At 42.2% G+C, this 27,673-nt stretch overlaps 1 protein-coding gene across 6 annotated transcripts in view; it reads left to right on the top strand.

Moving 5' to 3' along the window:
* Window positions 1-27,673, top strand: part of PEPD (peptidase D) — a 199,672-nt gene that overhangs the window by 164,559 nt on the left and 7,440 nt on the right. For all 6 annotated transcript variants that reach the window (XM_085589437.1, XM_085589435.1, XM_085589434.1 and 3 more), the window contains 2 exons: window positions 13,351-13,535; window positions 26,408-26,599. In XM_085589437.1, coding sequence (XP_085445563.1) covers window positions 13,351-13,535; window positions 26,408-26,599 — 377 coding nt within the window. The remainder of the gene's footprint in view (window positions 1-13,350; window positions 13,536-26,407; window positions 26,600-27,673) is intronic.

Here is a 27,673-nt window from a genome sequence, read left to right on the forward strand (position 1 = left end):
GCTGGGCAGGCAAGGAGGTTTGCTTGCAGTGCATCTTAATGATGTGCAAGTGTGCAGCAGTCCCCCTTCTGCAGGCAGGAGCCAGCAGGCTGGAGAAGTTAGTGTAAAAGTTATTGACTCGTTTGGGATTCCAAGATGGAAATTCTTCAGACTCGAGATCTTTTTTAAGAGAGTTGAGCATTGTTCTTGCTCAAATCACAGCTGTTTTGACCTCTGTTACAGCTGCTGAGTGCCCAGCCTTTCTGCAAATTACACTCCAGATTGGCAAGCCAAACTCTGGTAAAATGAAAGAAAATGATTAATGGAAAAATGTAAAATATATTTTAAAAAACCCCTGTGTTCGAAGCAAGTTGCTTAGCATCCTGCTGGGAACCTGAGTCTGGTGCAAGAAAGGTTGCCTATTACCAGAGGCAACTTTTAGGTGCATTTGCCATGCTTGCCTGCTTGTGAAGTCTCTTGGGTTTTTTCTTGCTTGTTTTCAGCTTTTGTAACAGATGGAAGAGGAGTTAGACAATGAAGAGAAATATTCAGTGGCTTATCAGGAGCTGGGCTTGCCTTGGTGGTTGGAGTCTTCTGGAAACTGGGTGGCCCTAGAAGTAAATTAACTTGGAGCTTCCCGTGGATTTGCATCTTGTGGTTGGTGGGAAGCTCTGCTTGGTCTGGTGGAAGCTTTTTACTGGCACTTCTGAGGCTCTCCTCCATGGCTGTAGTAACACAAGAGTGGATGTTGCAGTTTTGCTTGCATGAGGTCTTCTGTCCTTTAGCCAGCTGCCTTCATTGCAAAACATAGCCCCGGGTCTCTTCCTCTGGCAAGTGTTGCTGCAATTTTTTTTTACATTTTTGAAGATTTTACTATAGGACTGGAATAGGCAGCATCATCAAGAAGGCCTAGGTACTACTGAAATCCTGTGTAAAGGAGTAGATGTTCATGTAACTGAAGGATTGAACTGTAACACGTCAGCACCAAGGAGCCAAGCAAAGCTCACACAGACACTGTCAGTTGATATTGCTCAACTCTGGAGTCCATAAAATTACTGCTTTTAGTGTAGCTGTCCCCCACCCCCATAATTGCCCAGGCTTAAAAAAAGCAAACTCTGGTGGAAAAATAGTATTGTGTAGCACACCCTTGGTAGGCATGAGGCTGCTGAGGGCAGTGGTGGAGAGCAGCTCTCAGCTCTGATGCCTGGAGCACCTCCAGTGGACACCTCACATGGCAGCAGCTGGAAGCCTGAACTGCAGGAGTAGGTTAGACTCTTCTGTGAGCAAGTTGGGCATGTCTGTTGATAGTGGAGAGATCTGAAGGATTAGAAAGGGCACGTGTTCATGGCTCCCAGATCTGTCTCACTCCATTCTTTATCCTAGTTGGGTAAGTTAGATCCAATTCAGTGTTAGCTTTGTTACCCATCATTTGTCACTGGTTACACCTGGGAGACCACTGTTGTTTGCTCTTTGGAATTAATATCAATCTATTTGAAAAAAAAGTATGAAATAATTTGTTGTGCTGTAAGTCCCTCTCTGAAACCTCAAGAAAACAATTTGTTGAAGAAACATGAGCTAACTTTCAAGTTAACCCTACACTAAGCCAGGGCTCCTGGTATCCCTCCTAACCTGAATCACTCCATGCTGTGTTGTGAAATATGCCCATGGAAATGGAAATGGCAGGGGTAGAGGCCAGGGAGATGCAGGATCAGTGCCTTGTACCCAGCTGTGGCTGTGCCCAGGGCAGGGCTGTGCTGGAGTGTCTCTGAGGTGTGACCATTCCTACCCAGCCCTGGGCACCACCCTGTTCTTGGAGCAGTGTGTTACTGTCAGTGACACACAGAGTCCAGTGCTGTGGGGGAAGTTTCTATGGAGTGGCTTCTCTTTTATTCTTCAGCAGATGACTCTGTATTTATACCGTGTGCAGCCTCTCAAGTGATTTCTGCTATTTGTTGGTCAGGTTATTATCTTAAGCATTTAGAGGATATTAATAATTTCAGTTCTATCCATTTAATAGATTGCCCTAGTTGATGAGGATGGTATGGTTGCTGCGTTTAGAAAGTTTCCATGCAGTTTCTGTTTATAGAAACATCAAAGTTTCTGAAATAAGTTGCTACTGTGTTGAGAAGAACTAAAAAGGAAGTATGCCTATCTCTCATCTTTGCAATTAGAACTATTTTGCATTAATGCACTAGAGCATACACAGAGACTTTAAGATTAATGAGCTAAATATTGGAGCAATCACATACTTTCCATCTTCATCCTTTTGCAATTGCATCCTGGGACCTCCAAGCATTACTCTCTGTCTTTTCTGTAGGCTAATGGAAAATTACAGGAGAAGGGGAAGGAAGGGAGATGGTTGTGCTTAGCATGCCTGGTACTACTGCAAAATCTATGTTTAAGAAATATTTTTTTTAATCTCTAAAGTTATATACATTAACATTTGAGGTTCCTTCTGCAAGGAAGAAAGAATTTCAATACCTCACTCTTTAAGGTCCATTGTCCTAAATTCCAGTTCCAAAAAAGTTCTCCTTGTCTAGCAAACTGCTCCCAAGGAAGAATTGAGTAAGGCGAGGTTGGCAGCCACTCAAGTCCCTATCTCTACATTTTTATGATTTGAAAAGCTTGTGTATACAGAGTCCCCATTGAATCAAAATTGCATTCAGACATTAGCTATGCAGCTGGGAATATCTGCTGATTGATGTTTGTTTGTTTCAATAAAATGAAAAATAAAAATTAGATCCAAATATGCACAGAAGTTGTTGTTCATCACATCAGTTTATGTGCAGTGTGAATTCCTCCTTGGGATGCTGACATTACCACAGGGTTTCCCTATAGAATTTCTATCTCTGCATTTTTCAAGTTGGAGCTCATCTTATAGGCATATCCCCAAGTTCACTATCCAAGACAGTGATTATTGCCTTGCCTCTGGCTTTCAGGCTTTGCTTTTCCAATAAATGCTTTTGAGGAAGGTCTTGAAGAAAATCTCTGCCATAGGAGTAACATCTCTGATAACACAAGATGGAGGTTTCTCCATGTTAGGGCTGGAAGGTTCCTTGTGTATGGCTCTCCCAGAAATCCAGTTTCACTTAAAGACATGAGTTCTTTAAGCTCTCAAATCCTGTCTTCCAGGATCAAAGATCAGACTTGGCAGATTTTATTGATGCTAGGATTGCCATATAATCTTTGACCAAGAAAGCGCAGTCAAATACACTTCAAGTACAGTCAAAAACATTTCAGGCAAAGTAGACCTACATGCCAAGCAAATAAAAATCCTTTTATTAATCATGATATACCAGCTGATCCTGAGAGCCTACGAGGAATGCAGATGATAAATAAATGCAAAGAAGTAAGTAGTTCCCAAAAGACTCAGATGTTTTGAGATAGAGAGGCCAAGGGGAACAGGCTGGAACAGCCAGTGAGCACAGGCCAGCAGTGTCTGGCTCAGAGTTCAAAAGTTCTCTGTAGCTGTGGTTCCTCCTCTGTCTTTGTTTCAGGTGCCTCAGTGGGTCAAGTCTTGCATTTTGCAGCTGAGAATGGGTGTTTGAATGGGTGTCTAATGTTCAGAGCAACCCTTCCACTCTCGTTACTTTGTCGTGTTCAGACAATTTCAAAATGAAGGATTTGAGACCTTCTGTAGGTCTGACTCTGAGGACTTTCTTTGAAGACCAGGAGAAAGTCCTTGGCAGTTCTCTAGGACCTCTCACAGGTCTGCCATGAGCCACCTCCAGAGGCAGCCTGGAAAGCAGGGTCAGCATGTTCCTGTGGCTGATGCTGTGTCCTGCCTGCAGTTTGGGTGTCAGCCACTCCTGGCTTCCCTTGCTGCAAGAGATGTGTATTTGTAGGTGCAGGATGCAGAACAAAGTTAGTCCCATGTGGTCTTTGTCCTGTGGGCAGCTGTAACTGCATGACTTGAATTCCTCTGTGAAACTCTGACCACTTTTTGTGCATTTCTCCTGATTTCTTCAGGGCTTTTTTATTGTTGTAACTTCCTAACTGCTTTGCAATGGAAGGATTGTCTTAGCTAGTTTTCCCATGTACAGCCTTCCAAGGAATGCTGTGAATTAGAAGGACAAAACAAAGAAGTCACTTCATTTTCTAGTGTTTTGCCTCCTCCCTGTTTGCCTGATGCAAAACGATTGAAGTAGTAAAGCTGATGGAGGTCGAGGGGTAAGCCCAGGGACTGGACAGGGTGAATGGTCTGTGTCTTAGTATAGTACACAAGATGTAGATTTTGTATGGGATGTCCTTTGATACCAAAATACTGAGGCACAATTCTTTCACTGAGACCGTCAAGAGGAAGTAAGTTTAGTGGACCACTACCAGTTTCATAAATAAATTATTTAGACAACAGAAAATGCTGTGATTTGAATTCAAAGCCACTGTATGATTCCCTGTTCTATTTTCCAGTAAAATGCTTCTAAACAAAGGAAGAATACTGGAGAATCCAGCTCAGGTGGAATTGTACTAAGAGCAAAGATTAAAATAACTCAATTAAAGAACTGTTTCATAAAAACAGATTAATGAAAACTAATAGCTAGGGTATATATTTGGCATAGCAGATCATATTGCCAGCAGGTGTTTCTATTATTAAGTTGAGCAGAGTTGTACTTGGCAACATATGCAAATTCAAAATTTGCAGCTTCACAGATTACTGCTTCTTCTTGTCCACAACAGCTCTATGATTTCTTTACAATTCAGATTGATTTTTGGTTTCTAATACTGCTTTAGAGTAATTGTCACTGTATCCAACTAGGATTGAAATCTATTATACCTAAAGAAAATAACTGTAACTGTTACTAATATTTATCCTCCCAGGTAGAAGGTTCTTATTCATGTGCAATGGGAGTTTTTTGCATGAAAGTAATTTTGAGTTTTATTTTGCGTAGTCCAGAGTTGTGCTTAGTAGAACACCATGTGGTCATGCTTCTCTGTTGTGCTGTATAAAAACAGTAGCTCACTTTGGTGATCTTTTAAAAAGAAACTGGACTGTAAACTGGAAATTTTGACAAAAGCACAAAAGGGAAGGGTATGAGAGCACAATCTGTTTTACAGTTTGTATAATTTCAAGATGTCCATATGAATTATTCCTATTCAGATTGTCATATTTTGGTCACAGAACTGCTGATCATTATTAATCTGCTGTAAAATCTGCAGCAAAACACTTCTTCTCAGTAATAAAAAATTAATGACAGAAGTTGAAGATTTTATTCCAGTTCCTCTGAAGAATAAATGCTTTTAGGGCATGTTGCAACCAATATTTGATATTCACAGATCTTGCTGAAACAGTATTATTTTCCCTCCTTGCAGTTCAGAATGTGTTACTGTGTTGAAAGAAGATTGGAAAGTAAATTTTGTCAATATATGTTTTTAAAAGCTATTTGTAATCTGCTCTCTCTCTTCTCTATTGAATGGAGTGGCATGTACTTTTTTTTGCTGGCCTTAATGTTCATCAATTGATAAACAAATTAAAAAATCAACAGAAGTGGAACACTGCCTCTCTGAGATGGAGCCAGCAAAGGTAGAACAGCTTTCTGTGGTGTGTTAATTCAGGTTTTGTCAGTGTAAATAGTTAAGGCATTGCTACTACTTATTAAATAAAAGCAGAAGGCATTAAAGGATGCATAGACAATACTGTCAATCAAATTGAAATTCTTTATTCTTTCAAGATATTAAATAAAAATGGCGTGATTGATTAGTGGAGCTCTCATTGTTGGTCACATAGCCTAACCCTGTTCAGCACAGCAGTGCCCTATGGCAAGAGGTGAAAGAAAAGGGAGTATTTTCTGTCAGCTTCAGTAGGTGCTGCAGACCCTCTGTGAAAGCAGCAATCTGCTGCAATGACAGGGTTCTGCAAACCTGGGAGCTGCTCTTCCTGCTGGGCTGGACAGGAGCTGTCCCACAGACAGTGACCACTGCAGCATTCAGAGGCCTAAAGCAATGCTGAGTTACTCCCAAGGGTATGAAAACAGGCACTTTAAACTGCTGGGCCTTTCTGCCCTGAAATCCCTCTCATCTCCAGATACCTGAGCAGAGTCTGCAGGAGCTGCCATGGCTCAGGGACACACCTGCAGCTTTCCAGCTCAGTGGATTTTTTCTACTACTTTCAGGGATTCTTCAAAGGTGTGGCTTGCACAGGCAATTACATTTAGAAATCTTTACAGACCCAGCCCAAACTAGCTGCAGGTTTTTTGCCTTTCTATACTGAATGGGGTTTGGCTTAAGACCTTTCTTTTAAAATCCTTTTTTCCTAATTGTAACATGCTGTATATTGTAACATTGTACAATTTTGGTTTTAATAATGACTTTTAGGGAATGAGCTGCCTTGTCTGATTTTTAGTGCCTGCACTGATTTTCTCACAGCTCAGTGTTCAGGAATTGCACTTGATTCAAATTTGTTGTAATTTGAGTTGAAGCTCAAAGTTCACAAGGTCTTCAATTTTGACACTGCATCAGCTGCAGCTGTCAGAGTGCAAACCTGCTAGACATAAATTATGCTGTTTGCCCTGAGTCTTATCTAAACAGGGTCTTTTCTGAGCTTCAAAGATTGATAAGTTTCCACACTGCAATCACTCCCTCCAAGCACTTCATTCATTCTGTCAATCCTTTTCCTTTTTTCCTCTTCAACATACAGCTATTTTGGAAGGAACATGCTGTAAAATAGTGTCTGCCAGCACTGCTCAATCCCAGTGCTGCATCCAGACATGGAAAAAAAATCCCTCCTCTTGATCCACACCTGCATCTATTCATATTGCTTTTCTTAATGTTTCTGCAGGGCAGAATATTATCCTCATGTTGCTTCTGATGAGTGACAGCTCACCTTGTGCAGGGTTTATAATTGGGAGGATGGACTTACTGCTGAAAACCTCCATCATACTGATGCAAAGGAAATGTCACAGTACAGCTGAATAGCACAGTGCTGTTCAGCCTTTTGAAGAAGTCCAAATTTCAGAGGTGATGAGGATCAATCTCTATTTCCCTCCAATAACTCTCATCCCTGTAAGGCAGGTGCATCTTTCTGGGGAATAAAGGGATGGCACTATCCTGGTGTGGAGCAGTGGCACTGGGGCACAGGGCAGGGTCAGGTCTGGTAATCCCTGCAAGTCAGAGCTGTGGGTATTTGCAGGTGTGACACAGCAGCAAATTCTGTCTAGTTCCCTTTTGGGCTGGGAAAGTTATCAGGCTCTTATCATATGGCAGCCAGATGCAGCCACAGCTGGAAAGTACAGTCAAAAATGGCATCCCTGAATTTGGCATCCATGAGCCACTAATGCTCACCCCACGAGCCATGTGGCCATCCACACAGCAGTGAAGCTTTGAGCAGCTTCACTGTTCAAGTGTCAGAGTGCAGCATTTGGGGGTTTGCCCATGGCAGAGTTGCCTTACCTGGTGCTGCAAGACACCAAGTTCAAAACCAGAGCGGCTGCTGAGTATTTCAGCTAGTGGGCCAAAAAGAAAGCATGAAAATCAGCAACACAGCTGCTTCTCTAGCACCCAAGTGAAGAGGAAAAAGATAATTTGGTTTAGTATTTTAATTATGTTTTGGTTTGTTTTTTAAACTGGGTGTGATTGAATTCTAAAGACCTATTGTTTTATGTCTGATATGGTCTCTGCCAGTTGGCAGATTTTAATCTGTTCCAGTGGGTTGCTGGCTGGACTGGGATTGTGTGTTCTGTCTGCATTTCAGTGGCACTGCCAGGGGACATTGGGCCTTTTGCCCTTGTCTGTGGACACTTGGAAATTAAATGTAACTTAACCTTAGAACAATTTGGGGAGAAGTTACTAGAACCTTGCCATACTCTTTTTTTTTTTAGTAAGATTGTGACATCTGTGTTGGCAAAAAACCCTCACCCAACAACAACAACAAAAAAAAAAAACCTGTTAAATCATTTGTGGTTTAATCATTGTCACATTACAACCACAAAGTACCCTAAGTAGTGGCCAAAAAAATCCTGTTAGGGCTTTTCAGTGTACTTTCTGACCAAAGTGGCTAAATACAAGGCAGTAATTCTAAATTATTTGTGTATGCTGTTTCTACTTTATGTTCTCAAATGGCTTCTAATAAAACTTCAGATAATAATTGCTGGGGTAAAAATACCAGTGAGTTAACAGCAGCTGGGGAACAGTTTATAGTGTGATGTGTTATAGCAACTCATCTTTTTAATTCTACTGTTTAAAAATTTATGGTATATTCATCAAAAGATAGGAATGCTTTTGATTTCTGGTTTCACTAGAAGCTTTTCTTTCTTTTTTTGGGGGGGCAAAGAGGGCACAAAAATCCCCTCAATTGCTGTGATCAAAGAGGTCACACATTATTGCAGAGATCCTTATATGATGTTCCAGAGTCCTTGAACCTGGTATTTTATCTGAAATTTTGTGGGGTTTGGCAGACAGATATCAGAGAGGAAATACTTTCAAGGAAGTAAAATAATATTAATTCTATCTTTTTCCTTTCTTTCACAGTAATATCTAAGAGTATCAGATAATATTTAGCTTTATGGGGATGCCTTTAAAAAAAGACTTTAAGCAAACTTAATGCACAAAGTTTGCCATTTTTAAGTGCCACCTCACACATCTGCAAACCTCCACTACACCGACACTGTACTGTGTCAGAAAACTAATAACACCCCTGGTTTTTTGTTAATTAATGCATGGTCTGTTTTATTTCATTACTGGACATCTCCAGTGTCTGGTTGCTGCTGTGCAGTTCATTCATTCTGTATCTCGAGGAATCTCAAGTGCTGTGGTTGCTGTAAGAGGTGGGTTCTGACATGACCTCTCTCCTGAGCACGTGCTGCATGGCAGGTAACAAATCCCAGCCTAATGAGCCTGGGGAGCTGAGCTTTCCTGGGAGCCAGGCCCTGGTTCAGTGACCTGTATTACCCAGTGTCTCATTTGGCAGAGAATTAAGAAGGAAGCAGACACCTCATCAGCAGATTTTCCTGAGTACAGACTCATTTTGCTACAAGTGTCAAAGTCCAAGGACCCTCCAATCTGACTTTTTAAACCTCATCTGTCACTGGACTATAATTGGTTTATAAATTGGCTTAAAGATAATAACAGAACTAACCTTTCTACACAAAAAGCACGTCTGCAACTATCGTAAAAGTTCTTACACAAAAAGCATGTCTGCAACTATGATAAAATTCACCAAAGCTTAAAAAGAATAGTCCTGAATAATACATGAGTCAAACATCCTCGTGAGTGGTTGGTGGTGGGAGGTCAGTGCTGGCCCACGTTGCAGAGCAGTCAGCACTGAGCTAACTCACACACCAATAGCAGAGGCACTCGTGTGGAAGTTGTGAGGTTTGGTTGGTTTGTAACTGCTTTTTCCTCTACAAGAATGCTGATATGGTGTTTGACTTCTCCTGCTTGCAGCAGGGCACAGAGGTCTCTGCTGAACCCCAATAATCCAAAAGCTGAAGTGCCTGAACATTAAGGAGGCTCCACTAATCAAGGATCCTTTGTACAGAGTGTTCATTCAGCACTGTTCAGTCAGTGTTGTTCTTCTTCACACCTGCAGGCCTGCAATCTGGAGGGCAGATTGTTCCCTGCTGCCTGCAGGCTCTTGTGTGGTATTGTTTTCTTTAGCATGCTAAAGCTGTCCACACAGATGTGTGCACAGGCATCTTGAGCAGAACACAGACACCTCTGGGCTTTGACAGAGGGACTCACATATTCTCACTGCATGTCCTTGGGCCAGTTCCAGATTGCTGAGTTGCACTTAATATAAGAATACCAAAAAGTTCTGCTCATGGTTTCTTACCAAGTTGTCCAGTTGATGAAGCTATCAACTCTGATATTCAAGTTTTCCTCCTTTTAATTCCTTTTTACAATTATTGGAAGTTCAATATCTACAAAGGAAAATTGGATTAGCAGAATTTAAGAATTTCTACTCTTTGAGTATACTTACTAGTTATGTAAATGACACCTGAGTGCAGGGATGCCAATCAGAGTTGGGCTTGCACAGGCCATTGTATTAAAAAGATTTCAATTGCCAGATAAAACTAATAAAATTTTAGTTTTTAAATAACTTTAAAGCATCATATATTTTTGTTTACTCTATAATAAATACATATGAGTATATTTTTTTATAAAATGGACAAAGACATCTTCCTTGAATTATGATAGTTCCTTTTTTGGTGGATTTTTTCTATACTTTTAAATAGTTGCCTTTGTACTGTAAAATAGTTCTTTCTCTTCACAAAAGTAATGTTTTTTTAATGTTATAACAGCAGTAGAAAATGTTTGAAGATTTACATTTAGACCCTCTTTCTTTGTCAAATAACATGTTTAGGAAATGGGTAGAAATCTGTTTGAACCTTATTATTAATAAGTTTATTCCTAGCATGGTGGGAATCCTCTCATATCAAACAAGACAAGGATATCACCATTTTTTAAGTGAAGACCAAAAAACCATTCCACTTAATTTACTGTCTCTAGTCAGCTCAAAATATCTTCCTATTTTGTCTTAGCACTCAAGCAATAGTCTGTATTTGAGAGTTTTATCCAGGGCTTGTAGGTTAAGGGCTTGGAGGGGGGTGGTCACCACCCCATAGACATAGTAGAATAAAGCATGAAGCCAGACAATAGACTAGAAAGTGCAATTTATCTGTAAACCCTTTGCATTTTGCTTAAGGCTATTTGAATACCTATTTATTTGTAAACCAAGATTTGTATTATTTAGCAGGGTGCCTCCAGCAGAAGCTTAATTTGCCTCTGCCCAGAGCTGCCCCAGTGCTGTCTGCAGCTGTAGCAGCATGGGGGAGACAACTGGAGCTGACATATTTCATATCTCTAGCAAAGCTTGTGGCACTGGCTAGATAATAAAAGAGTTGTCCAGAGCCATTTTGTTGGGCTCTGTCTGAAGCACCACCCTAGCTCCAAGAGAGAGCCCAAAGCTGCAGATTTTCCATTCTGCCTCATTATTTATTTCACAGTAGAGCTTTTTGTTGTCCTCAGTCTCTAATGAAGCAGATAAGATGAATAAAAATCAAAACAGATGGGGAATTAAGAAGGCAGAAGGAGAGAAGAAGTAGTTGCACTTTAAGTCAGTGAGAGAAAAAGAAAAAGGGGAGGATGGGGGAAGAAGGAGTTCTAATGGATTTGCTCAGTGCCTAGAAGTACTCAGTACTCAGAACTGCCAGCCATGGCAGTCTTTCCAGCTAGGGCAATAGGGTCATTAAATAGCTCTGTTAAACTTCTGCAGACAAATAGGTGGTTTTGGTGGTTTTACTTCTGATTAATTCAGTTTAATATTTGTATCTCCTTTTGTATCTCCTCCTCAGTTTGATAAAGGTGACTGTGTCTCTTTGAGTGGAGTCTGTGGGTTTGTATTGAGACCAACAGTGCCAGCAGAGCTGCAGAGGGAAGCTGAGCTGCAAATAACAGACACCTCAGCTCCACTTCTCTCAGGCAACTCAGCTTGCTCCAGAGCATCCAGGATGTGGCTGTGTTTTGTCTTCCAGCCATGGAGTTCTGACCTTCATTTCTAACAAGAGAGGGTGAGGCTTCAAACAGTTGACCAGGGTCAGATGTTGTTACGTGTGGCTTTGCAGTTATGGGAATGAAAATAGATGACTTGTTGTAATACTCAGCTAAGAAATCATGGGACAGATCTTGAAAGAACATCTAGTGTCCTCAGAAAGAATATTGAAGACTTTTAGAGCAGTTGGAGTTAGCTGCAAACTGCAAAAGCTGAACCTCAACTTAGACATAGACATTTTGTATTCCCACAGCTATAAAACAAACAGAAAAACAACTGTGATTCAGAAATACTTTTAATGTGATATGTGTAATATTGATATGAGGGATTGTAGCGATTTCAGTTTATCATTCAGTAGAGTGGAGAGAGCTGTGAAACACAGGTGAATCTAGAGAAGTGAAAATTGCAACACATTCAATACTCAGAAAGATAAATAATTAAAGAATATGTTGAACAGTTGTCAGAGAACAGCTGGTTATAGTTGTATTGGTTCATATTGAATGAAAAATCTTAAATTCTTTTTTAAAGTAGAGAAACCATAATAATATCACATTTTGAGCAAGAAGACTGCACACATTTTGTGTGTGAGCATCACGCACTTGGGCACTCAGTGAGGAAGTAGCAAGCAGGGGTTTGTGTGTGGCTCTCCTCTGGCCTGTGGCCCTGCCTGGCAGGCAGAGTGCAGCGGGCTGCAGGCCGGGTCCCTGAGTGATGGGATGGGGAGGGGGCTGCCTGCTCACTGACTGCTCACCCAGCTGTTTGCCAGCCACAGCTCATGGCAGCATAAAGGTACATCAGCTGGAGAGGATGCACAGAACAGAGCAGCCCCTTGCTGCTGTGTGATTCTGATCTTTATATCAGAGCCACAAAAGACAGCTGAGTGCTTTCTCCAAGCATTCCCATAGGATGATTTTTATTTCCATCTTTGCAGCCTCAGTACTTTCAGCGAAAAGTGATAATGTAATTAAGATATGACATTTATCTTCACAAGACCCTAGAGCTGCATGTTTAACTGGATTAAAGCAAATGGAACTTGGTGGGAGTTTGGCCTTAAAAATTGCTCAGCTCTTAGTTGTTTAGTCATGCCAAAATTGAACAAGGAAAATATTCTTCATCTGTACCTTAGCCCTAGTTGTCTTGACTCTGGAACTGCTGCTCTGTTGATGATGACTCAATGCCATGGTGAACTAATTAGGACAGTACTTTGTTACTAACAAAAGAGCTGCTTTCTTCCTCCCTCCTCTCCCCAGCAGTTTGTCAAACAAAATTGTATCCTATACCAAAATAATAGCAACCTAATGTATCCTGGCACTCTGAATCTAGTCAAACAACAGTATTTTGTAATGCTGTTTCAGTACATGTATTAGAGGAGTTGTGCTTTACACAGCCCATTAACACAAGGGAATCATTAATTTCTGGAGAGTGTCTTTGCCAGAAAGATGTGAGCTTTAAATCTTCAATGTACATAGAAAAGTAGTGTCCATGTCAGATGTTCTAAATGGGTATGATCATTCTTGAAAATAAAAGGATAGTAATGTTCTATGCTCTGCATTTAAAAAACCACAATATTCTACAGTTGACATTCTTATAGGAGACTCACGGATGCATTTATATGTGTGTGGACATGCTTAGATACATTGTATTATCATCTTTTAGTATGGGTCTGGATTAGAAGGTGCTGCTGTTTCTCTTGTTTGTGGTTTTCTGTACTTCACTGACATGTTAAAACTGTTTTGTCTTGTTTAAAGTATGTTTCATGTAGTTGCTCTTTCCACCTTTGTTTTTTTAATAAACAAAGGGCACATGTGTTACATCTGTTTTTTGAAAGTTGTTGTTAAAAAGCTTGCAGCAATAGTTAACTCAGCTGCCTGTTTCTGCTCTCCAAGGGGTGGCCTGGCCTGATATGCACCGTCTGGCTGACAGAGTCCATCTGGAGGAGCTGACTAGAATTGGCATTCTGAAAGGCAATGTGGATGACATGGTGAAGGTTCATCTGGGCGCAATATTTATGCCACACGGACTTGGACATCTACTTGGAATCGACGTGCATGATGTTGGAGGCTACCCAGAGGTTAGTGTTAGTCCATGCTCAACTCCCCTGCAGATTAACCCCCTCAGTTCCATCAGCATTGCTCATACTTTGTGTGGCTACCCAACTGCATCTTCTCAGAGGTAGAGCAGATGTGCAGTTAAGTGTCTCCTTTTTTATTAGATGTGGTATTTTATGCAGTTTACTCTAAGGAAATCTATTAGTTTATTGAAACATAAATTGTTTATGGGAAGAAGTCAACTGATGGTGCTCTTTGGGCATTCTTAACCTGTTCAATTTCTAAATACACTGCGTTGTTCCTCCATGAGTCGCTGCTCTGGCAGGCACTACCCAAGTACCCTGTGCTGTGGCAGGGCATCTCAGTCTGCCTGAGTCCTGCATTGCAAAGGTTCACCTGCTCCATTCCAGATGTGAGGCAGCTGCAGGAGCCCCCTGCTGTAGCTGGGCAGTAAATCCCAGTGGCTGTGTCATGTGGAAACAAGCTGGCTCATAGGCCTGTCTCGGGCTTTGATGTCCAGTGTCAGCATGGGCACCTGTGTAGAAAGAAGAAGCAGAAAGAAAAAAGTCCATCAAGTCTTCCAGTCCTTGCAAATGTGAAAGCATAACCTCTTGTATTCTGAGTTTCTGCAGAAAACAAGAAGGATTGTCTTTTTCCTTGAATTAATTTGGTGATTCATGATTATGATCTCAAAGCAGAATAGGTAAAATTCTGTAACCAGTTTATGGCAGTAGGCCTGCAGTGATAACTAAAATAATAAAATCTCTAAGGCAAATTGTACTGAAGGTTTGACTAAAGGAAGTTTACAGCAGCTTTGGAAAAATTTCAGAAGGATTGTGTTTTTGTTAGGTTGTGGTTATTTGGGGCTATGTGTTTAAGGATTTTCAGTAATACAGTACACAAAAATGGATCATTTTTCTCCTCTCATATGTAAACTGTTATTTTGCAAGAATCTGCAAAAGAAATGAGGAATTTCATAGGTAAAGTTTAAGCATATTTTGGTTCTTCTTTATGTTGGGTGACCAGTCTACATAACAGCTGCTATTGCTGGTTCATTTTGCAGGCAAGGGAGAGACAGTATATAACATTTGAGGATACTTATTACATTCACAATGTTGAGATACAATATTGTGATCATGATATATTAGCATCAGCTAATGAACTTACGTGTAATAAAAATGAAACAAAAATCAAAAGCAGTGCTATTCTAATTTTAAGGTTTCTGCACTAGCTGATACAGAAAGGATGGATGCTTGTCCCTTTATTCCTCCCAAGTGCATTCTCTCTGTACAAATAAAGATATCCAGCAAAGCACAGGGACTGTGGTTACTTGGAGAGTTCATAAACTTTAAAATCCAGGACTCTGCTGTTGCATGCCTTTGCTTAGATTGTTTTCACTTGTGTTGCGAATAAACTTTCTGAATTTGGTGGACATAAAAAACAGGAGCATGTGTTCAAGACTTGGTAGGGTAAAGAGATAACTGAATTTTAGGAACAAGTGAGAAGAATTCTGAGACTGCAAAGTACCCTTCTTGGTTTTGCCTAAAAACTTAGAGGTTAGATCAAGTATCTTTTCTTTGAGGTTAGATCAAGTACCTTACTGTCAAGGGAGATTTCTAGAACTGATTTTGTGTGAGTCTGAAGCAATAGACCCTGTATACCTTCCATCTCTCAGCAGATTTCAGTAGTGTGGCCAACAAGCTATGGAATCATTTTTTGACAATAGTTTTTGTTTTTGTATGACTGAATTTATAACAGTTATTGTGTGGTGTATTATATAATTATAATTTCATTTTTTGAAAGCAAACTGATCTACCCACAATTTTGAAAGAGCAGCCTGTTGCAGATAAAAATGGATATAGGGACTGTATTATCAAATGAGTTAGGCTCTCCAGTTTCATACTTACTGCCTGTAAAAATGGCAGAGCTCTACACAGAATTTTATATCTGCAAATACTGAAATTGTTCGTTTGTGCCAGTATGCAACTACATTCTTACATGAAGAATGTTTGCATGGCTAATTTACTTTAAAAATCTAATCCTAAATAGCAAATTCCTTGAATATGAAGCATGTATGAAAGCTCACAAATAGCTAATGTTCTGTAGTGTACATAGATGGGTGTATGGCATCCCTTTGTTTGAAAAATGGTGAGTTGTTAATGCAGCCTGGGGCTCGGGGTCCGTCCGACCCCCGGCTGCTGCTGCCGTGGGTGTCCCACAGCGCCGGGCTCTGCGCTCAGCCCCCAGCAGCTCTGCAGTCATTTCAGCTCTGGGAGCTCAGCCCTCGGTGATTTCAGCCATGGTAAATTCAGTTCTCAGTGATTTCAGCTCTGGGAGCTCAGCCCTCGGTGATTTCAGCCATGGTAAATTCAGTTCTCAGTGATTTCAGCTCTGGGAGCTCAGCCCTCGGTGATTTCAGCCATGGTAAATTCAGCCCTCAGTGATTTCAGCTCTGGGAGCTCAGCCCTCAGTGATTTCAGCCATGGTAAATTCAGCTCTTGGTGATTTCAGATCTGGGAGCTCAGCTCTCAGTGATTTCAGCCATGGTAAATTCAGCCCTCAGTGATTTCAGCCCTCATAAATTCAGCCCTCGGTGATTTCAGCCATGGTAAATTCAGCCCTCGGTGATTTCAGCCCTCATAAATTCAGCCCTCAGTGATTTCAGCCATGGTAAATTCAGCTCTCAGTGATTTCAGCCGTGGTAAATTCAGCCCTCGGTGATTTCAGCTCTGGTAAATTCAGCTCTCAGTGATTTCAGCCATGGTACATTCAGCCCTCGGTGATTTCAGCCATGGTAAATTCAGCCCTCGGTGATTTCAGCCATGGTAAATTCAGCTCTTGGTGATTTCAGCCATGGTAAATTCAGCCCTCAGTGATTTCAGCTCTGGTAAATTCAGCCCTCAGTGATTTCAGCCATGGTAAATTCAGCCCTCAGTGATTTCAGCTCTGGTAAATTTAGCCCTCAGTGATTTCAGCCGTGGTAAATTCAGCCCTAGGTGATTTCAGCCATGGTAAATTCAGCTCTCGGTGATTTCAGCCATGGTACATTCAGCCCTCAGTGATTTCAGCTCGGTGCTCACCAGTGCCTCGGCAGGTGCACGGGGGTAGAGAGAGGAGAGGCTGTACGAGGTTCCCCAGCCCTGTCCTTTGATTTCAGCTCCTGTGGAGGGGCAGTGACAGCTCTTCTGCTGAGCAGGGCAGAGATGGGGGTTTATACAGGGTACAGGGGTGTTGGGAATTGTCCAGTGGCCAGGGTTGAGGAGAATACGACCTGTAGCCTTACAGAGAGAAAACCAGGGTCTGAATGCAGGAGAGGGGCTGCTTTGGTCCCGTCACCATGACTAGGGATTTCTTATCTTAGGTGAGTGATGGCCAGGGAGGCCTTGCAGGACGACTACAAGCTCTGGGTTCTGCAGAAGAGCAAGCCCTTTAAACTCTCTGTGTGGCATTAATTCCACCTCTGGTAGACCCCTCACTTCTCTGGGGCCCAAAGCAGGAGGCCCTTGACTGAGATGAGGTACCTGGGTGTGGAAGGACACTCCAGGAGCCTCTCAGGGAGCTGGACTTGATCAGCCTTCTCTGGGCTTGAAGCCCTCATGGGAGCCTGGTCCCTGCCCAGGGCAGGGGGGCCATGGAGGGATGCAGGGCATGTGGCTCTGCCAAGCTCACCTGAACATGAGCAACTGAGCACCTTTCCTGCAAGTGGGGGACGTGTCTGTATTAAATGGGAGAAGGCTTATTATCCGTGCCTCATTGTTTCATGAGAAAGCACATTTTGTAGTGATCTAGTACACTCTGGAGTGATTTGTGGTGCATTCTAAATGTTTACCAGCTAGGAAGATCTTCACAAAGGTTTTTATAAAGCCATTTTGGCATTTATTGTACACTGAGCCCATGCCTGTAGTATCATGTTCTTTTTTCTAGCTGGTTAAAAAGCAACTTCTTTGCTTTTGGCTGAGGGAATTTCTGGGAGTATTACAAACGATTTTTTAAAAATAAAAACTTTCCAAGTGGATATTATTCCATTATTTTCCTCAAGTGTAAACAGTTGCATTTGAAATAATACAATAAACGTTAATTTCCTAATTTTTACCCGTCAGAAAGTTTTGAGTGTTCCAAAAAAACTATTTCCAGACATTGTTAGCTTAGATTAGTTATTCATTAGTAGCCAAAGATCTCTTTTTTTCAAAATTGGCAATAATAAGTTTTCATCTTTTCCAGTAAGCTGCTTTCGCATGCAGCATTGAACAAGCACTTTCTTCTTCTTTGACAAATGTTGTGAATGCTTGCAGATTTTCTACAAAGTATACTCTGGGATATTAGAAAATATAACATTTCCCTTTCCTATTTTTTGCTGTGATAAAGAACAACTGGTTTTGGCCAGCAATGAACGTGTCTTGGCAACCTTATTTTAGGACAGCACGTTGACAGTAGTGTGAGCAGCAATGTTTGCCAGTGAAGCACACAAGTGAAGGTGCTGGTTTGAGCAGCACGAGCTCCTGGGGAAACCGAGTGCCACATTCTGCCAGCAATGAGTGTGTCTTGGCACACTTATTTTAGGACAGCATGCTCACCAGTGTGAGCAGCAGTGTGTCCCACTGAAGGATGCAGGTAAAAGTGCTGCTTTGCAGGAGGGCTGAGCAGCACGAGCTCCCTGGGGACCGCATCTCCTGCCAGGCACCACGGCGTTCCTCAGGGGCACCGAGTGCCATGAGTTTTGTCAGCAATGGATGTGTCTTGGCACACTTATTTTGTGACAGCATGTGAGCACCAGTGTGCACAGTGTTTCCCATGAAGCACACAAGTGAAGGTGCTGGTTTGCAGGAGGGCTGAGCAGCAGGAGCTCCCTGGGGACCGCGTTCCTCGCGGGAAGCCGAGCGCCGCTTTGAAAATCCGCCTGTTCCTTCTGAGGGTCTGACTGCAGCTCGAGCACTGCTGAAAATTCAGCCCCAGTGGTACTAATCACTTCAGAAAATTTGGCCCTCAGTCAGACAGAGCTTGCTTCAAAGGGTGAAAACCCCACTGGGCTTAGCTTCTGCTGTAAAATTTCATCACGGAGATGGTTTTCTCACATTCTTTCAGTTGTTTCTGGGTAAATTCGATATGGGATATAAATGAGGGCTTGTGCCTGTTGCAATGAAGAAAATGTGGTAGGTGGCCCCAAATTTTCGGGCCCTGAGGTAGATGAGGCTGAAGTTTTCATTTAAATCTAGGTTCCGTGTCTCTAGATGCCTGAGTTGATTCAATTTCATGCTATATTAATTGACTATAAGGCTCTAAAGAATGCTAAGTACATTTGATGACTTTCTCTAATAACAAGCCAGTTAATTTAAGTTAGGTTAATAACTACTGTGATTTTTGCATGTTATGAACTAAGAGTTTAATTTAGTTTTGTTTTTTAAAATTATAAGATTTACCTTAGTTTAAATTTTTAATTCAATTCTCTTGAAAAGCTGACCCTTTTGTTGCTATTCTGCATCACAAATTAAGATTGGAGGTCTGTTTTGGAGTTACCCAGATCCTTCCATCACTGTGCATGCTTGGGGAACATCTCTGCTGTGCACAAGCTGTGTCTGCCTTTAACAGAAAGCTTGCTCCCAGATCCCAGATGACTGACTGGGAATTTAACTCACCAAAATTACTGCAGAATACAGGAATGATCTTGTTCTGGCAAAAACTATTTTCCTTATGTATCCGACTTTATGTTGAAGCAGAAGATTTCATTTTTTTGTGGTTAGCATTGCAAATGATGCATTAATGTTTTTTCCTTTAAGAATCAGAGGATGAAGTGAATTTACCAAGAAGCTGAAAGCTGTTATGTAGGGCTCTGGTGCTGCAAATTGCTTCACTTGCCATAACCTTGCAAAACCTTGCTCCAGCTTTGGTTACCCAGGACCTGCAAACATGAAACAACCTGTATGGAAGGCACTTAGGGTGCCTCTTTACAAAGAGAAAAAGGGCATTTCATTAGTTTTAACTTTTGGTTTTGTTCTTGCAAGTGATTCTATACTTTGAGAAAAGATTAGGAAAAAAAACTCGCTGCTTCTGCTCCATGGGACCCTCTTGAATCCTTTATTTGTTTGTTTGTTTGTTTTGTTTCTTTGAATTCCTGCATAGCAAGAACATACCTACAGCAGGCAGCATGCAGGAAGGAAGCAGATGAGTGGGAACTGCCTTTCCATGCAGAGCAGCACTGAAATCCATGGTGCTTATTGCTGCCTGCTGGGTCAAACGCCAACCAGGAGAGTTTCCTGCAGCCTAGGACTCTTCTGTGGGGTTTAAACCCCTCCCAGAGTTAGGCTAATGGATCTCACTCTGCTGTGTCATCTTGTGCTCAGCTCCCAGCAGCTTTTCCCTGTGAGGGCAGATTCTGCAGTCTGGGTGTTTATGGAACTCAGGCCTTGAGCAGAGGCAGAAGAGGAGGGAAGGCTCAGGGTCAGTGCAGTGCCATGGTGCAGAAATGCCCTGTCATACCACAGAGTTCTCCTCCTCCACTGAGAAAGACAATGTTAAGGACTTGAGGTTTTTAGTTGCTTGGTTTGGGTTTCATTAGTTCTGGGTTTTTTGGTTTTTTTTTTGTTGTTGTTGTTTTGTTTTGGTTTTTTTTTTTTTTATGGTGATACTTGCTTATGTTTCTTTGACTTGCTGAAGTTCGTTGCAAAGGACTTTGTGTGCTAACAGAGTTTATATCTGAATATTTATTGTCTAAATATTTCTGAAACTTTAGCAGCAATTAGTGGGCCTTGTGTGTTTTTGAACAATTCATTCTAGGTGCAGTAGGAGAGAAAAAATAAAACAGTGAAGCTCTGCTTTCAATTCCATAGAAAAAGTAAGGTATCATTGGTATACTGTGGAGTTTTTGCTATACAAATTTCACTAATGGTATCTAAAGATCACAAAAAAAAGCCCTTTCATTTAAAACTATTGCCTGTGTCTGCTTTCTTTGTCACAAGAAATTTGTTCATTAGATTTTAAATGATGCTTGTCTTTGGTTTCATTCTGAAACAGTGTTGTTGGTAGCTTTTGCAATTCTTTCTCTTATTTCTTATAAAACTTATAAATTCTTCTAAATATTCTCCCCATTTTTCAGGTTAATGCTGTAGTTATCAACTTGGAGATTTTAACTATTTGCTATCTTTTTTCTCAAACTTAGGTTCTAAAAAAGGAGAAAAAATATAATCTCTATGTTCTGTTATTTCCATTATGATATCGCCGGGGCTTGGTAACATCAGAGGATCAAAAAGCAAAAATTAGATGGGGAGTTCTGCTCTGAACCATGCTGTAGTGCTGGATTGAAATCCAGCTCCAGCTGAATCATGAAGAGCAGTGCTTCAAATAAGTGGCAGATAATTTTTTCTCATTCCCTGCAATAGTAGGAAAGTTATTAGGTAACTTAAACCTGATACCACAGTTAATACCTAGAAAAAGAAGAAAACACTTCAAGTAAAATAGAAAGTTAAACATCATGTGTCCTCTATTCCCCCAATATTAACTTTGAGCTGTGTCCCAAAAGCTCCAGCTAGTAATTAGATTCTCCTGCAGAAGTGGCAGCTTTGATTTGCAGATGCCACGAGTGGTCTGTGGTGCTTGGGGCACGTTCTCCTGTAACCTGCTGCTCTTTCAAAGGCGGGACTGACAGCACTCCTGCAGCTGCTGGGGAAAAGCAGCACCCATTGAATCAACGAATCTTCATTAGGAACACTCAGCAAGTGAAACGAGGGCGTAGAGAAGGGACCAGGAGACACCTGAAGTGGAATTTGAGACTTTTATTTTCCTAGCTGCACAGAGCTCTGTTCTTTTTACATTAAATGAGCTAATTAGAAGTTAGGTATATGCGGTGGGAGAATAGGGAAAAGAACTGAGATTTCACTTTGGTACTCATATTATCTTAATGTAATGTTAGTATTCTGATTAATTTAAATTCTTGAATGCATTTAGATTGGTAAAGTGGTTAGGACTTCACTGTACTGGATGTGTTCCAACTGGGACAATCTGTCAGGCTCCAAAAAGTTCTGTGATGATTTAGCTGGAAAAGAGAATGTGAAACCAGATTTGTGTCACTAATGAGTCTTTTACTCTGGTTCAGTATTTGCATTAATGAGTACCTCAGGTGTTCTCTGCTGTGGCTGGGGTTTGTTGCCATCACTGGCTTGAGGAAACTTTGGGGTGATGCCAACTTGCAGCCCCTGGTTTTGGCAGGTAGGGTGCCCTTGCATCTCTCTGCCCTTGTGCATCTCTAGCTACTGCCCTGTGGGTGAGCAGCAGCCGGCACAGGGACATCACCTGTGGTTTTCTTCTCTTCTGATCCAAAACCAAACCCAGGGTCAGACCCAAGTGGGCCTGGAGCTGTCTCTGCTTCTGATTGCCTGTGGAACAAGATCCAGCATGATAGACAATGGAGTTCTTCCATGGAAAGAGCAATATATTAACTATTGAGTTGCTTAAGAGCAAGCAGTAGTTCATCTTTATACTGAGATATTCTGGGGATGTTGCAAATTCTAGTCTTCCCCAGCCCTTTTTCTGGGAAATAGGCAGATTTGCATACTTCCTAATTCCCTGCTTATTCCAAAAATAGTAATATTTTGTATTACTGTACACTTAATTTGAACTTGTATTTTGCTTACATAGTAATAAAATCAGTTTACATAATAATTCTCTCATTCCCTTGACAGTCCTTATTGCTTAGCCGTGCTGGTTTTTGTTACCTTACATGAACCATTAATTCGAATCCAATGTTCTTGGCAGGAGTACAGTCACAAATGACAGTGTCATACATCTGTGCTTACTGAGGGAGGAGTGTCTCAAAATGTGATTAGAACCTCCAAATAAAGTCAGTCTTAGAAAACAATTTCAGATCTAGCCTGTTGTTGCAATATACGGTAGAATAAACATTTATTCAAAATTTAGTTTTCACAGAATATAAGTGCAAGTTTATTTTTAGATGCCTAGGCATTAATATTTTCTAGACTGTTCTGTACACATTTGGGGAGCAAATTATCAGCTTATACTTTCTCTCTGTTCAGCCCTGTGACAAGGGTCGTGCTCAGTGGCCAGGACTCCAGGATATAATGATGGTAGGAACAGGTACCCCCAGAGCTGCTGTATCAGCATGCATATTTTCACTCTTCATTTAATCTGGCTGCAAAACAATGCCATGGTCATTGTTGAAAACAAAGCTTGAGTTGTTCAGCTGAAAGAGGTAGGATCCTCCTCACAAAGAAGGAAATCCTTTAATGGCAGAAGAGTCCTACTGATGGATGACAATGTGAGGTTGCCCTGTCGGGCTTTGGTCCCAAGAGAGTTTGACTTGAAAAATGGCAAGTCTTGTTTCAGATCTGTCATCTTCTGTTTGGGAATTGTTTCAATCATTTAAAAAAGTCCTGAGTTTGTCCTACTTTTCATGAACAACCACAGCAGACTGAGAGCTGTCAGCCCCTGGACCTGATGGGTGTGGTGGCTACCAAGGTGCTCATGAGTGCCCAGAGATCAGATGTCACTTGGGATGCTGAAGCCATAGTCTGATACGTGTTTTAATCCAACACTGTTCTCAAAAGAAAGGATTTTATCATCCACTCAGCTTGGTTACTGGCCCCTCTGCTTATTTCCTGTGCCAGCTCATTTTGTCCTTCAGCCTTGCAGCAAATTGGACTGGGGCTGTCCTCTGCTCAGAGTGTGAGTGGCCACATAACAAGCCATAGCCAGAACCTGTCTCTCTTCAGCCATTTCACACAGGTGAACACCCTGCTAGTCTCTGTTAAAAGGGACAAGCCCACCCACTGCTGTCCTGCTTGTTTTTCAGCTTTGAAAAGCTGAGAGGTGTTACTCTTCCTTTGAAGGCCCACTATAAATGCTTTCATGCTGGGGATACATCTGCATCAGTACCTGGAGATGCAACCTAGAGCCAGCACAGCCCAGGACTGAGACAGGATGGGGAAAATAGCAAAAAGACTTTGTGAGTTCCTTCCAGAGAAATTAAAATTTTACTTTTGGGCTAGTAGCAATATTCAGGTGCCTTGGGAAGTCTCCCTGCATTGCTGAGAGTCATATGCAAATATGTATCTTGAGTCTTGTTGCTGTTAGCTTCTTGGAGGAAGAACTAAAAGCAGGATCAGACTGCAAGCAATTTAGACAAAATGCCCACCATTGCTTTAGCAGCTGTACAGAGGTAAATAAAGGGGGCTACTGGGGCTTTATTGTCACACATGATGTTAAACACCATTTATTTTAAGTAAAGACAAAAAATTATGGATGCTGTGCCAGGGCTGCCTTCAGAGGATGTTTGCAATTGTTTTCCTCGCTCTGCATTTGTCTTTCTAGCATCTGTCTTGGATTGACTGCCTTGGAAAAGGCATTTACAAGTAGAATTGAGAAGTGTACTTAAAAGCCAAATCTGGGCTGTTTGTTGTAAAGTAGCCGATAGATAGTTGGCGAGGCACCAAAAGGTCCAGACACTAATCTAATTGTTTACAGCTCATGGAGAGATTAATCCACAAGATTGGATGCCCTCATTTCCTTTACACATTACAATGAATGTGTGAAATGCCAAACCCCAAAGGGCAGTATGAGAGAAAAAATGGCTCAATTTCAGTGCAGTTATTGTTTCAAGTTTAGAAATATATTGATTTTCTTTGAGTTTTGATAAGAGTACAAATTCAAAATGCTTTGCTTAATATTACAGTATTCTTGTTTCCTAGGCTTAGTAAAACAAAACCATGTTTTCTTATTTGGGTGTAATGTATAGTGCTCTGCAAAGTCCAAATCAAACATATGCCATAAAACTTATGGAACACACAGTCAAAATGGGCAAACCTACGTCCAAATGTCCAGGCTGGTTAGCTCTAGAAATCTTGGCTACTGTAAGATGCTGTACATTGGAACAGAATAAGCTCTGCAATGGGAAGAAAAGCAATCCCTGACTTGCTTGGGTAACCAGTGAGAATAAAGCAAGCACTATGGAGGGGCTGCTGCAAGCAGTACTTGTGTAAAATAGGCCTTTTCTGAACTGAAAGAGGAGCTCAGGAGCTAACACTACTGCAGGGCTGTGGCCACTCTGAAGAGAGAATGATGCAGTAAGATGAGAACATGGGTAATGTGCAGGGTGTGCTCCAGCCTCCCTCCATCCCCCTGGCAGAAGCTGGGCTGTGCCAGGGCATGGTGCCCAGCACCAAGGGTGATGCTGGGCAGGGTTTGCCTGGGAGAAAGGGGAGGTTTCATCCTCCTACCACCAGTCATGCTGATAGTAATGCTGACACCAGCTGCCCCTTCTGCTGGCAAGGGAAAGCACTGTGGCTTTGGGCAGAAGCAAGATTCAGGAAAGCTGTGTGGAGACCAGATAAATAATTCTGTGGTCTTGCAGATGTGTTAACCTCTGACTCACTGGCTAAAACAGAAGGTTTCATGAGCAGAGTGTGTGTCCATGATTGAAAGCTGCTGGGCTGTGAGCTGTTCAATGATAGTTCGTTGGGGAAATTTTGCTACAGTTGCAAAGAATTTTCAAAAAGCTAATGGACTTGAGATGTATTTATTCTGATAATGTAATTCCTGGCACATTCGGGGGAAAGAAAATTAATATCCAGAACTAGTCTTTGCAGTGTTTCTAATTCCTTAACTAAGCGATATATGGCGTTCTCATATATCTTTTTAGTTTACCAGCTTTAAGGAAGAAGAGAATATTTTGCTAGTTCAGACTTGTTTTGACTTAACTTTTAATAATACCAATCAGCACCATGTTGCCTGAAAGTCTGAATCTAACAAAAGTTTAGTTTAAATGGGCTGCTTTTATGAGGTCATGTGAAGACTCATTGCTCCTGAATCAAGATCATAAATGTGTAATTTTAAAAACATGTGGTGAGAAAAAGTATTTGCATATCCTTAGAGAAATTGTTCTCTGCTGCATAGTTCAGCTGTTTCAGCCATGACGTGGCAGGGGCATTTCAAGATTTGTATGTTGCTTACAATACCATACTTTGCAAGGGAGGGTACAGCAAGGAGTAGTGCAAGCAATTATTTTTGTTTTTTAGTGTTTCTCCCTGTGGGTGTCCAGGGCATCCCTCTGGCTGCCCTGGAAGGCCTGGGACCCTGGCAGGGGGTCAGGAACCTCCCTGGACAGAGCCCCCAGAGACACTGTCTGTGATCTCTGTCCATGGAAAAGAGTTTTCAATCTTACAGGATGAATTACAAGCTCTGAGTGTTTGATATAAGGAATAATTAAGTGTGGCACGGGTGCAAAAGTAAAATTTTAGGATTCTAGATTAGGGGTCCAAAGGGGGCAAGGAGGAGGAAATTGGGTGTGCCTTGTCCTTTTTCTCCTTCTTCATGCCCTCCATGTTTCACTGTGGTGTTGGCATTTTTCTGTTGGTTCAGGCTGGGGACACACTGTCCAACGTAGGTGACAGATATTGGCACGTTATTGTAAATCCAGCCCAGGGAGTTTCTGGTATTGAATGTTTGTAACATCCCACTGAGGGCAGAGCCCCACACGCTGCCCTGCAGGACAGAGCTGGGCAGGGCAGCAGAACATGTTAGAGATAAACAGAATAAACAACCTGGAAACCAGCACAGACCAATTATGGCTTCTGCTTTGGCAGCGGGGCTGATAGAGACTTTCTACATCTCGGAATCACCAATACCATGGATTCCAACACTCCCAAGGTAGAGAGTAACAGTACCAAGCATATCCAAAGTCAAGATTTCTGTGATGCAAAAAACAGTTGGGGTGTTGAGTTGAAAACTGGTCATCACTCTATATGAAAGCTAAATGAGGACTGATGGGAGGGAGGTAACTGCCTAGCGAACTTTCAGTCCCTTATGATTATTTTTTGTGTTTTGTGAGTCTGACGGAGCAGTCAGCCGAGGGGGGTTTGGTCAGGCCCCCATGACGGTGTGTGTCCCGCAGGGCGTGCAGCGCGCGGAGGAGCCGGGGCTGCGCAGCCTGCGCACGGCGCGCCGCCTGCGGCCGGGCATGGTGCTCACCGTCGAGCCGGGCATCTACTTCATCCAGCACCTGCTGCAGCAGGCCCTGCACGACCCTGCCCAGGCCTGCTTCATCGACAGCCACGTCCTGCAGCGCTTCAGGGGAGTCGGTGGGGTGAGTGACTCTCAGCACATTCTTCAGTAATTGCTTTTCTCTTGGTTTGCCCTTACTCTGTATCTGAGAAGTCTTTTGGGACTTCTTACAACTCCCAAAAGTCTTGCAGCTTTTGGGAGTTGTAATATATTGCACACAGGGCTGTTCCTGAAGCAGCATCTTTGGTCATTCGGACCGTTTGACTCTGCAGACAAATTGGGGGTTTTATTCTCATTTTTTTAATGTAGTTTTGCACTAGTGATTAATGATAGACCCATATTTTCCCATTGACTGAAATATCCTCTGCCAGCACCATACAAGGGCTTGCCAGGTAGGTGTTTTGTCTAATGTGTGAATCATGTATGTTATGAAATATGAGACTGAGTTCTGCAGTCCAGAGTTGGCTTCCTTGACAGCAGCACAGTCCAGTGCTTTCTGCTGGGGCAGAAGAACCTGATGCAGTTTAAGTCGGGGAGGCAGTAGATGAAAACAGCAAAAACTGCTCTTAGAGGATTATTGACAGAATGCATAAAACTTTGCCTTGGGGAGCCTTCCCCTTTTTCCAGAAGAATGGCTGATGGGGTTCCGGGGCACCCGTGCTCAGTGTGACAGGCTCAGGCAGCAGGGTGCACAGGAGGATTGGCCACGGGAGGTAGAGGTGATCTGGGCAATCATTCCATGCAGCAGCTGCTGGGCAAGTAGAGGAGCCTCGCTTGTGCATACTGTTTCCAGGGCACGTTTCCCATTCAAAGCCACCACCCTTGCAGAGCATTCAGCATTTGCAGTGCTTCCAGTGGGATTTTATTTCAGCAGGGCAAGCATTTGAAGGGTGCCACATTGTTCCTGCACAGAGGAGATAGAGCAGGCAGCTGCCATGCCCCATCGTCCCCGTGGCTCTTCTGCCAAGTCTCAAGCCAGCGAGCAGTCACTGGCAGTGGTGGTGATTTTCTGGTAGGAAAAGTCCCTCATTAGGAATTGTCTGCTGCTGCCATTGACTGATTTATCACTGTATCCCAGCCTTGAGAGGGTGATTACTGTAGCACTTTGCTCTGAGCTGCCTTGGAACCACCAGCCCTGACAGAAAAGTTGTGTGTG

This window comes from Lonchura striata, chromosome 11 (genome assembly GCF_050655825.1).
Source record: "Lonchura striata isolate lonStrDom1 chromosome 11, ASM5065582v1, whole genome shotgun sequence".
NCBI lineage: Eukaryota > Metazoa > Chordata > Aves > Passeriformes > Estrildidae > Lonchura > Lonchura striata.